Source organism: Meles meles, chromosome 20 (genome assembly GCF_922984935.1).
Source record: "Meles meles chromosome 20, mMelMel3.1 paternal haplotype, whole genome shotgun sequence".
In the NCBI taxonomy this organism is placed as follows: domain Eukaryota; kingdom Metazoa; phylum Chordata; class Mammalia; order Carnivora; family Mustelidae; genus Meles; species Meles meles.
The window spans coordinates 60,573,283-60,586,417 of NC_060085.1; the positions used below are offsets into that span (position 1 = coordinate 60,573,283).

A 13,135-nucleotide genomic window follows, 5' to 3' on the forward strand; every position below is an offset into this window, starting at 1 on the left:
CCCTCCTTTATTTCCTTCCTTCCTCCCTTCTTTCCTTCTCTTCTTTTTCTTTCTCTTTATTTCTCTCTCTCTCTCTTTCTTTTTTAGAGAATGAGAGAGCACTAGTGGGCTTGGGGAAATGGGCAGAGAGAGAGGAAGAAAGAGAGTCTTAAGCAGATTTCATGCTCAGTATGGAGCCTGTTGTGGTCTCATGACCCAGAGATCATTACCTGAGCAAAAATCAAGAGTCAGAAGCTTAATTGACTGAGCTACCCAGGCTCCCCAAGTGAAAATATTTTTCAAACATAGGGAGAAATACAGAAAAGGAGGAAATTTATTGCCAGCAGACCTGACCTACAAGAAATGTTAAAAGAAGTTCTTCAGGGAGAGGGAAAATGAAACAGATCAGAAACTCTGATCTGCATAAAAGAGTAAAAGCATTGGAAAGCTTTGAATGAAGGTAAAGGAAAGCTTGTGATTTTTCATGTTCTTCATTGATCTAAAAAGTTAATGCTTGTTCAAAGTAATACTAGGAACCATCCATCTCTTGGGTGATGAGAGCATATGGGTAAGGAAACAAATGACAGTCATTTTAGAAGAAAGCTCTAAAAGCATTTAGAAATGCTCCTAAACAGAGCGTTTAGGAATGCTCTGTTATAAGGTATCCATACTGTCCATGAAGCAATTTTCAAAGAGCTGGGGCAAATAATCCTAAAATTTGTATGGAATCAGATGAGACCCCAAATTGCTAAGGAAATGTTGAAAAACAAAAACAAAACTGGCGGCATCACGTTACCTGATTTCAAGCTTTAGTGATCACCAAGATAGCATGGTACTGGCATAAAAACAGACACATAGACCAGTGGAACAGACTAGAGAGCCCAGCTATGGACCCTCAACTCTATGGTCAAATAATCTTCGACAAAACAGGAAAAAATACACAGTGGAAAAAAAGACAGTCTCTTCAATAAATGGTGCTGGGAAAACTGGACAGCGATATGTAGAAGAATGAAACTTGACCATTCTCTTACACCGTACACAAAGATAAACACGAAATGGATAAAAGACCTCAGTGTGAGACAGGAATCCATCAGAATCCCAGAGGAGAACATAAGCAGCAACCTCTTCAATATCAGCCACAGCAACTTCTTTCAAGATATGTCTCCAAAGGCCAAGGAAACAAAAGCGAAAATGAACTTTTGGGACTTCATCAAGATCAAAACCTTCTGCACAGCAAAGGAAAGAGTCAACAAAACAAAAAGGCAACCCACGGAATGGGAGAAGATATTTGCAAGTGACAGTAGAGACAAAAGGTTGATATCCAGGATCTATAAAGAACTCCTCAAACTCAACACACACAAAACAGAGAATCATACCGAAAAATGGGCAGAAGATATGAACAGACACTTCTCCAATGAAGACATACAAATGGCTATCAGACACATGAAAAAATGCTCATCATCACTAGCCATCAGGGAGATTCAAATTAAAACCACATTGAGATACCACCTGACACCAGGTAGAATGGCCAAAATTAGCAAGACAGGAAACAACGTGTGCTGGAGAGGTTGTGGGGAAAGGGGAACCCTCTTACACTGTTGGTGGGAATGCAAGTTAGTGCAGCCACTTTGGAGAACAGTGTGGAGACTCCTGAAGAAATTAAAAATAGAGCTTCCCTATGACCCTGCAATTGCACTGTTGGGTATTTACCCCAAAGATACAGATGCAGTGAAAAGAAGGGCCATCTGTACCCCAATGTTTATTGCAGCAATGACCACAGTCACCAAACTGTGGAAAGAACCAAGATGCCCGTCAATGGACGAATGGATAAAGAAGATGTGGTCCAGGCGCGGCGGCGGCGGCGGCGGCGCTGCGGGCAGGCGGGCGAGCGTGAGATCCGAGTGGGACAGGCTGCCGGCGGCGGAGGCGCAGAGGACGCGAGGCAGCGGGCGGGAGACATGGACCGCCGCGAGCAAGGTCTGCTGAGAACAGACCCAGTCCCTGAGGAAGGAGAAGATGTTGCTGCCACGATCAGTGCCACAGAGACCCTGTCAGAGGAGGAGCAAGAAGAGCTGAGAAGAGAACTTGCAAAGGTAGAAGAAGAAATCCAGACTCTGTCTCAAGTGTTAGCCGCAAAAGAGAAGTATCTAGCAGAGATCAAACGGAAACTTGGGATCAACTCACTGCAGGAACTGAAACAGAACATTGCCAAAGGCTGGCAGGATGTGACAGCAACATCTGCATACAAAAAGACCTCCGAAACCTTATCTCAAGCTGGACAGAAGGCGTCAGCTGCTTTCTCATCTGTTGGATCCGTCATCACCAAAAAGCTGGAAGATGTAAAAAACTCCCCAACTTTCAAATCGTTTGAAGAAAAGGTTGAAAACTTAAAGTCTAAAGTAGGGGGAACCAAGCCAGCTGGTGGGGATTTTGGAGAAGTCTTGAATTCAACGGCAAATGCCAGTGCCGGCGCCCCAGAACCTCTTCCAGAACAGATGCAGGCGAACCCGTGAGGTCCTCACCTTCGTTCGGCTACCCACTGCCAGATGCTGCAAGCAAGATCCAAGCACGTCTTGTCAACAGTTGTCGCCGTGAATTTCCACCAGATGTGCTTTCACTTAGCTTTACGTATTCATTTGACCAAATAGTTCGTGGGTTGAACAAAATAAAAGTATCTTCACCTCTGATTCCTGGGAAATACCCTCTAATGTGCATTTATGGGCCCTGATTTAGGAAACACTATTATTAAAAACAACAACAACACATGTAATCCCTGGGGATCCTCATTAGCATTATCTAAGAAGCTTTAGGTTATCGTACTTGCTTTCCTCCTTTACAAAATTGCTGTGGATCTGGGATGCCACTTTGATCGTTGTCTTCAATATGATTTTCTTGTCTCCTTCTTGAACCTCTGGGTATTGGATTGCTAACTAAAATTTTCTTTAAAATTTCCTGAATCCCGGTTATTACAAGTTTTGGCATAATTTTCTTTAGCTTCAAGGGAAGAACGGCCGCTACAGAAAATGTTTCTTGAATAAACATTGTTCTAGTAGAAGGTATCTTGTATCTTCTGTGTCTGAAGACAGCAGACTAAGTATAAATAAATTAGCTTGGCTTCCAGTTTGTTACAGTTTGGTAAGTGACGACATGTGCAGTGGTTCAGAGTCCTAGGTGACTTGAGAGTGGAACCCTCACATTCTCGTCACCATTTCTGATAGTAACAAGTTCAGTGTATTTATTATTATGCCACTTCTCTTGACTTACTTGTCATGAGACTAAATTTCTAGTTTCAGAGTAGGTTGCAAAGTAACATTTTGATTCAGGCATCTCCTAATTACCAGTAGGTTGAAATAGGAACACTCATCACCTGTTCCATTCAAAAGCCTGAACGTTGTTTAGATCTCAGTAGCTGTAAAAATGCTAAAATCAATCACATTAGGGGCAACGTTGCTGTCTTCATTTAATTCATTTAGCACCATTTAAAAATGAGCACACAAAGTTGTATGACTAATATAACTTGAAAAGATTTTATACTAAGGGGTTGGTGGTAACTTCTGAGGATTTAATGCATAAGCGATACTGTAGACATTGCCCCTCTACTTTGAAAAAAATGGCAGGGCTGAATGAACCAAAGCCTCTAGAAGTATCTGCATGGAGGCCAAGGTACTCTCTTCTAATTAGTTACTTACTTGTCACTACGACCTTTCATTATTCTGTGTATGGTTATGGCCTATAATGTTGTATTTGTTATTTATCAAGCTGTAATTGTTTTAGTATTGTTTATGCCAAATGTTAATTGCCAAGCTTGGAGTGACCTGAAGCATTTTTTTTTTTTTTTTTTTTAAAGCATGACTAGATTTACTTCAGGACAAATTATCTTACGAAAACCAAATTTGAAAAGCCACAAGTGTTGGTTGTTATGAGTAACATGCTGCCATTCTTGATTGCTAGAGTTTTTGTTATAGCATTTTGTTATAGCATTTTAGATGCAACCGAAAATATGCTCTATTAAATGTGAAAAGCCTAATAAATTCTGTATATGAGTCGTATAGGTCTCAATATTTATTGTGAGACCAGTGGTCTGGAAACAGCTTGTATTAAATAATCAACTGGTGTCTATGCAAAAACAAAAACAAAAAAAACAAAAACAAAAAAACAAAAAAAACACCAAACATAACTTTTTAACTGTCTGCTTTAAATCACTGCTTAGTGGTGTCAGACTAACATATATATTATTTCCTTGAAGAGGCTTTAAGGCAGTTGCCCAGTTGTTGAAGTGCTGTCCTGGAGGACTGGATCTGTAAAAATTTGTCTTTCTATAGAAATACTGTGGTTATTCACCATAACTGTTAAACTATTTTTTTTCCAACCAGTCTTTCATTTTTTTTTCTTTTTTTAAAATCACAACATCCTCTTTTCATCACATTGTTTTTTGGGTGTCCTGCCCTGTTACTATCTTTCAACTTTAGCTGAGTGGAATATATTCAGATCTCTGCCTTATAATGAGAAATGATAGACTAAGGAATGGAAAATGGGATGAGACTTCCTGGGTATTGGTGATGGTCGTGAAAGAAATTGGGAGAATGGCTTTTCCAGACATCTACCTTTACTTAATTTCAAATGATTTAATCTTTTGCAAAGTACTCTGCATCTTAAAAATAGTAGTAAAAAGTAGTGAGAGGTTCAATTTAGACAAACTTACGGAGGTAGAAATACTATTCAAAATAGTTGTTGTGGAAGATTAAATATTATGAATTCACAGATATTTTGGAACACAGTAATTATTAAAAATACCAGAGAGGTCCTGGTCACGCTATTGAATTTTGTGTTTGACACTGAAAGAAAACAGTAGCTTGAGAGTGAAATCTCAGATGTTTAAGTGAACAAGAAGTATAGAAGAAGGAAATCCCTGAAATTAACCCCTTTTTACAAAGGGGTTGTCTTCAATTTATGGAGTTTGTGGAAAATAAAGCAAGAGTTCTCATGCTTATGAGGCCAAAGTAATCAATGGAAGAGAGAATTCACTGGATTATTCTTTTAGTAACTCAAACTACTGAAATAGAGAAGGAAAAAAACACCTTATTTTGGAATCACTGTTTCTGGATTTGTTTATCATGAAATGCACTCTGTTTTTTTTTTTTTGTATAGTATTTGAAAACAATAAAAATTCTGTAATTTGGGAAAAAAAAGAAGATGTGGTCCATATACACAATGGAGTATTATGCCTCCATCAGAAAGGATGAATACCCAACTTTTGTAGCAACATGGACGGGACTGGAAGAGATTATGCTGAGCAAAATAAGTCAAGCAGAGAGAGTCAAGTATCATATGGTTTCACTTATTTGTGGAGCATAACAAATGACATGGAGGACATGGGGAGATGGAGAGGAGAAGGGAGTTGAGGGAAATTGGAAGGTGAGATGAACCATGAGAGACTATGGACTCTAAAAAAGAACCTGAGCATTTTGAAGGGGCAGAGGGTGGGAGGTTGGGGAACAAGGTAGTGGGTAATAGGGAGGGCACGTATTGCATGGAACACTAGGTGTGGTGCAAAAAGAATGAATACTGTTACGCTGAAAAGAAATAAAAAAAAAGATATAGTACATCATTAGTTTTTTATACGATGTTCACTGATTCATTAGTTGTGTTCTAAACTGAAATTATGGAGCAATACAAATATTATTTTATCCATAAAAAAAAGAGTGGAAAGTGAAAATGGCATTTAAAGAATACAAAAATCTGTTCCTCCATAAAAGCAATGAATTACCTGACAAAAACTGTCAGAATCAATGATTTAGGAATGTTGGAAACTAATTAAAAGCTTACAGCAGCCCGGACAATGCTTACTTGAGAAAATACAGTTGAATCTCAATAAAAGGTCTTTGTTGGATTTGTCTTGTGCTGGTCCCATTCTGTGCTGGGTGGTGGCCCTGAGACAGCAGACTGCATTCATAGGACAAGTACCTAGTACTGGATGGGGAACAGACCTTATTCTGAAAGAACCATCTTTTGTTTTGCTTTATCTGATGACTTCCTGAAGTGGTAGATCAAAGGGCTTATCTTTATTTTCTTAACTGGGAGCTCTACTATAGCTTTCATTATTCTGTCAAAAGCATTTAAAGGCAAATGTCAAATTCACTGCTGTCTGGGCAAAGACAACAACTGGGGCAAAAAATAGCTAACCAACAAGCTAAGGAGGAAATCCTGGGGAATGATACATGGTGGGGAACAAATGCTTTGAAAAGCTGCCAGATATTCCTGGGAGCCTAGAAGGCCCAGGGCTTGGTGCACAGTTAAATGAGACATGGGAAGACCCTAAGCTCTGACCTCTGGCTGACTTTCAAATTGTGCAAGCTAGAAGAGAAGGCTAAGACAGAGTTGTTAAACTGTGTGCTGAATATCGAAGGTATGCCCAGCACACAAACAGAGCCCATCTGCAAAGACAGATTTTTGATTCAGGCATTTAAGGAGATCTTTACTGAAGCACTAACTGACCACCAAACATCACCTCCATGGCCATACTAGACAAAGAACACAGCCTTCATAAAATTAGTTCAGAAAAGTCAATAAGCATACAAACAACAACTATAAGAAACAGCAACACTGGGAATAGGGCAGAATCTGATTTCCAGAACTGCTGCATTATAATATTCAAAATGTCCAATTTTCCACAAATTCTTTAAGGTCAGCATCATTCTAATACCAAAACCAGACAAAGATATGACAAGAACAGAAAACTACACACCAATATCTATCATGGATGAACATGAACAAATCCTCCTAAAATATTAACAAATCAAATCCAACAAAGCATAAAAAGAATTGTATACTGTGAGCAAGTGGAATTTATTCCATGTATGCAAGACTTATTCAATATTAGAACATCAATTAAGGTAATCAATCACATCAACATGCTAAAGAAGAAAAATTATAAGATTGTATCAATAGCTGGAGAAAAACATTTAATAAAATTCAATACTTCTTTGTGATTAAAAAAAAAAAACACCTCTCAACATACTAGGAATACAGGGACTTTCTCAATTTGATAAAGAACATCTATAAACACCCAACCACTAACATCATACTTAATGGTGATTAGCTAGGTGATTTCTGTGTAGTATCAAGAACAAGGCAAAGATGTCTCTTCTCACACCTCATATTCAACATCATACTGGAAGTGCTAGCTAATGTAGAAAGTTCCAATTAACCAAATGAAACTCCTAGAATTAATAAGCAAAGGTTCAGAATACAAAGTTTGTATAAAAAGTTGATTTTGCTTTCCAATATACTGACAGTGAGCATTGGATTTAGAAACACATCAATTTTATCAACACCAAAAGCAATGAAATGTTTAGGTATAAAAAAAAAAAAATCAGACTAGGGATCTAGGATCTAGAATAAGACTCCAGAGTTTTGTGGGGGATAACTATGAGACTCCAATGAAAAAAAAATCTAAGATCTAAATAAGCAGAAAGATATTCCATACCTATCAATAGGAAGACTCAATGTTGTTAAAAATGTCAGTCTTTCTCAACTTGATCTTATAGATTCAATCTTATCCCAATAAAAATCCCATGACAAGTAATTTTAATGTGGTCTCTTGGGACAGAAAAACATTTTATGTAAAAACTAAGGAAACCAGAATAAATTATGGACTTCAGTTAATAATTATGTCTCAATAATAGTTCATAATTGTAAAAAACCTACCATACTTATCATAAGATGATAAGTTTAGGGGGAACTCTGTGAGAAAGTTTATGGGAACACTGTAAAATCCTCTCAAGCTTTCTATAAATCTAAACCATCTAAGAAAGAAACTTTACTTTTATTGTTCTTGAAAAAGAAACTTCATATTTAAAATGAAGCAAGTAAGTCTTGGATCAACAGATGACCTTTTTGAGGACTATTATATCACTAATGTTGGGAATTGCTAGGGCATTATGAAAATAAAAAATCTGACTCCCTCCCTCTCTTTTTAAACTTGAGTATAATTGACACAACATTACATTAGTTTAAGGTGTACAACACAGTGATTGGGCAGGTTTATACATTATGTTATGCTCCATAAGTGTAGCTACCATCTTTCTTCTAATTGGTTTTCCAAATTCTCTCCAGACGAGGCAGCTGCTATTTCCTGTGCTGAGGGAGGCCCCCTCCCACCACTCTACTCCTGAGTATGCACTGCCCCAAACCTCTTATATTTGTTTACGTTGATCTCTGCCTTACTCCATATTTTTATCTACTTTGCTTATATCTTGTGATTGTTTCTCTATTTTTAAATCTTTTTTTCTTTTTTAACTGGTGTGTAAGAACTTTTACACCTAAATGCTATTAAATCTTTGTATTAGTTTCTTGGATAACATAGTCCCCCAAATTGAGGGGCTTAGAACAATAGAGTCTCAAAGTTCTGGAGGCTAGAAGTCCAAGATCAAGGTTCCAGCAGGGCTGTGCTCCCTTTGAAACCCATAGGGGAATCCTCCCTTGCATCTTCCTAGCTTCTCATGGTTTGCCAGGAATCTTTGGCATTCCTTGACTTGAAGGGCATCCTTCCAATCCTGCATCTTCACATGGCCTTCTTTCCTATGTATGTGTGTCCAGCTCTGTGTTCAAATTTTCTTCATATAAAGACACCAGCTAGATTGGATTGGGGCTCATCCTAATGACCTCATGTTAAGTTGGTTACCTCTTTAAGACCCTACTTCAAAATAAGGTCATATTCTGAAGTGCTGGGGTCAGGACTTCAAAATACCTTTTTTTTTAGGAGGGGATATACATCATCGAACCCATAACACTCTCTGATGGTCATTTCACAGTGACTTCTTCCTCTTTTAGTGTGTGGTGCTTTTTAGTGTAAAATATTTCATATTTTCACATGTTTAAATCAGTCATGTTTTGCCTTTCTGACTTCTGCGAAATAAAAGACTTTTTACTCCAAGTTTTTAGAATGATTATTCTATACCTTATCAAAATCATTTTATTAATGTTTCCTATTTAAAATTTAATTCATCTAGAAATTAATCTCTGCATGGTACAGCAGTGTCTCTTGAATTAAGCACAAACAATGTACTTAAGGACAAACATTAATTAGTTCTTGTCACAGTGAGGAAGAAAACGTGTCCCGTCTCGCAGTTAGCAAAGAATACTCCCCCTCCCATGGAATCTGTAAATCACACTATTATCCAGAGGAGTATTCAGTCTTTTGTTCCTTTCCACTTCCCTTTCAGACTTATCAGGGTAAGAAAGCAGCCACCGACCCCCTTCCTCAAAAGCCTGCTCCCTTAGCAACATGATGAGAGCCTTAGAAATGAACAGTCCAGAAAAGGCTGGATTAAATCATTAGCCAAGGACTGTTACTGTCCTTGGTGTCCATCTGGGAGAAAAGGAAGGATGTTATGCATTCTTACACACATACACCCATATTCACACACATATGTCATATATGGGCAAAGACTCCATTTAAAAAACACAACTCAAAAATCCAGCTGTCTTACTGCACTCTCTTGTTTTGAAATTGACAATCAATACAATGACAATTTTGTCTCTTCCCTTTGCAATGTTTTTGCCTCATTTCTTTGTCTTATTGCCTAGAATTTGGTGGATAATGTTGAGGATAATGTTGATTGACAGCATAAGGTCTTCAATACCATATCTGCAGTTTCTAAGTGCCCCAAATTCTGAAATCTACAAGTCCTATCATAGGTTTGTGGCAAACTCATTGGGAAACAAAACCCAACCTGAACTAATGTAAGCTACTTACACTCTTAATGTAAGCTACTTGGGCTGCTGAGATACTATTGTGCTTGGTTATGGAGTGCTGCCTGAACCCCCACTGGGTTTGTATGCAATATATAGTTTATAGTCAATATTGCTTTGAAAAGTATGACAAACTCTGATTGTGGGATTGAACTGGTCCCAAGGATCTTGGTGAAAGGTTTCTTCCCTTAGCTCATCAAGCATGCTAACTGTTGCCTGATTCAAACAAGGATGACTTTACTCTTAAACTTGAGTTTTGCTGTTGGCTTGTGACAGATACTTTTTAATTTAGTTCAAGCCATTTTCCATGACATCCACATTTATCGATCTACTTACATTTTCTGCCTATTCTTGGTCAGTTATATTTTCCATGAAAAGATGGAATTGTGTTTATACTTAAAAATGTCTTGGGACTTCTGGCTTCTGTTCTGGAGTATAAGGAACTTGGAAGTCATCACTCCATTCTCACAAACAAAAAGCTGAACAAACTGAAAATGAACAACTCTTATTAGATCCATTAGAGATGAGATCACAAGGCAGACGGCTGTTCCCCAAATCAGAGAGACAGAGAGTAGATACAGAGAATCACAAGTTAACAGAATAGAGACCTGGAAGCAGAAATTTCCACAGGAGCTAGTGTCCACAGAGGGGGACCTGAACTATAACTGCTGAATTGCTGAAGCTCACTGTGGACCAGCTTGAGAGTTAAAATCTTCAGTGGGGGGGGCCGGTCTTAAGGAAGGGCCAGCATGCCTTTATGAGTTTTGCTCACAGAGCATTTGCACAGAAACGCTATCAGCTTCTCACAGTGAAGATCAGGTAAAAATCCCCTTGTGCACAGAAAGGGGGGGAGGAAGCAACTATTCTGAAACATACCTAGAACATTCAATTCTTCTTATTAAGTCCTGCCCTTGAGGGAAATTTTACCATGCCCCGACTACCTTGAAGGCAGGGAACCACCCAGCTCCAACCCTCTCTAGCTTTCCTGTCTCACTGAAGAAGGGCAAAACTACTAAGAAGTGATAGCAATCGTAACAGTCCAGGGGTGCAGGCTTACTGAAAACTGAGACCTAATTATAGACCCTAAAATGCTTCCGCCCACCCCACCATCACGCCATAGGGCTCCTCTTCAACAGGAGAGACAAAAATAAGAAAACTTCAGGCTCTGACACCTACAGTCACAGCAAACAGTAAATACAGCCTAGCCTTCAGCAGATGAATATAAAATGGCGCAATGAAGGCCTGTTTACTTCAGTTCTTCTTCTTCTTCTTCTTCCTCCTCCTCCTCCTCCTCCTCCTCCTCCTCCCCTTCTCCTTCCCCTTCCCCTTCCCCTCCTCCTCCTCCTCCTCCTCCTCCTCCTCCTCCTGCTTCTTCTACTTCTTCTTCATTTTTAACCCAATGCTTCATGTCTGGCTTCCAACAAAAAATTACAAGACATACTAAAAGATTGAAAATACAGTTTGAAGAGTTGAAAAAGAATTAAAACCAGACTCAGATATGGCAGAGATGTTGGAATTATGAGACCAGGAATTTAAAACAACCATGACCAAGGGCTCTAAAGGAAAAAGAGGACAACATGCAAGGACAGATAGGTAATGTAAGCGGAGAGAAGGAGACTCCAAGAAAGTGTCTTTTGCCTAAAGCTATACACATTATTCTTGATTAATTGTTGGTTTTATATTTTATCTGTGATTGTGTCCTCTTTACTCTTACTAATATTATATATTTGTGTATTCTCTTCCTTTCTTTCTTGTCAGAGTTGTTATAAATGTGTCCATTTTATTAATCTTTGCAAAAGAATTCTTCATTCTATTTCCCAATTGTGCCAATTTATTGCTTTCTAATTAATCAACTTCTTTTATATTTATTAATTAATTCACTTTCTTCCATATTCAGTTTATTTTATTTTATGGCAACCTTTCCAATTCCACAGATGTAGTTCACATTCATCTATTTTCTTTATTTCTAACTGGCTAACACAGCATAAAGATCCTGAGTCCTATGTGATGGCCACAGTGTTGAGGTAGTGTTGTTGTACAAGTTGGGGCTGGCAGGAATTCTCAATGCCAAGGTACAACAAAGGAATACAAAAACAAGATAGGTAAACCAAAACTTCTGTTTTCTTGTCTCTGGATATTGCTTTGCCATATCTATTTTAATGTCTGGAAATATTTCATCATGGGGAGGTACTATAAAATATGTATACAATCCCTAAATATTGGATATTTAAGTTCATTCACAGGTAAACTTATTAAATGTTTTTTGGGCACCAGACCTTGTGTGAGGGGCTGGGGCTACAATGATGAGGAGAACAGACATATTCTCTGCTCTTATAATATTTTACTGATGAGAACAATGCAACATGTAAGTCTTGACAGCATCTGTTACTATGTCTTTAGGGTACATTCCTACTTAGACTTGGTAGGTCAAGAGATGTGCACATTTTCACAGCTTTGTGATATTCAATCAGCCAAGAAATTAAAAAAAAACTTTTTATTATGTTCAGTTAGCAACCATATAGTACATCATTAGTTTTGATGTAGTATTTAGTGATTCAATAGTTGCATATAATACCCAGTGCTCAGCACAACATGTGCCCTCCTTAATCCCCATTACCTGGGTACCCCCTTGCCCACACCCCCTCCCCTCCAAAACCCTCAGTTTGTTTTCTGGAGTCCATAGTCTCTCATGATTTGTGTCCCTCTCTGATGTCCCCCCTTTCGGTTTTCCCTCCCTTCCCCTATGGTCTTCTGTACTATTCTTTATTTTCCACATATGAGTGAAACCATATGATATGACTTATGCTTGACTTATTTCACTATTTCACTTAGCATAATCCCTTCCAGTTCCATGCATGTTGCTGTGAATTGTGGGTATTCATCCTTTTTGGTGGCTGAGTCATCTTCCATTGTATATTTGGACCACATCTTCTTTATCCATTCATCTGTTGAAGGGCAGTTCATCTCCTTCCACAGTTTGGCTATTGTAGACATTGCTGCTATGAACACTGGGGTGCATATGGCCCTTATTTTCACTACATCTGTATCTTTGGTGTAAATACTTAGTAGTGCAATTGCTGGGTTGTAGGGTAGCTCTATTTTTAACTTTTTGAGGAATCTGCAAACTTCTTTCCAAAGTAGCCATACTAGCTTGCATTCCCACCAACAGTGTAAGAAGGTTCCCTTTTCTCCACATCCTCCCCAACATTTTTTCTTTCCTGCCTTGTTAATTTTTGCCATTCTAATTGGTGTAAGGTGGTATCTCATTGCAGTTTTGGTTTGTATTTCCCTGATGGCTAATGATGATGAACATTTTTTCATGTGTCTCTTAGCCATTTGTTTGTCTTTTTTGAAGAAGTATATGTTTATATCTTTTGCCCATTTTTTGGTCTGGATTATTTGT

The 13,135-nt window shown here is 38.3% G+C and overlaps 1 protein-coding gene across 1 annotated transcript; it reads left to right on the forward strand.

Annotated features, from left to right (window-relative positions):
• The first annotated feature begins 1,883 nt into the window (after positions 1 to 1,883).
• Positions 1,884 to 5,168, forward strand: LOC123933243 (tumor protein D52-like). Its single transcript, XM_045992323.1, has one exon. The coding sequence runs from the start codon at positions 1,938 to 1,940 to the stop codon at positions 2,490 to 2,492; it is 555 nt and encodes a 184-aa protein (XP_045848279.1). The 5' UTR covers positions 1,884 to 1,937; the 3' UTR covers positions 2,493 to 5,168.
• Positions 5,169 to 13,135: the final 7,967 nt, after the last annotated feature.

Coding starts and splice junctions, on each gene's coding strand:
- LOC123933243 (XM_045992323.1), top strand. CDS start 1,938: ATGGACCGCCGCGAGCAAGGTCTGCTGAGAACAGACCCAGTCCCTGAG.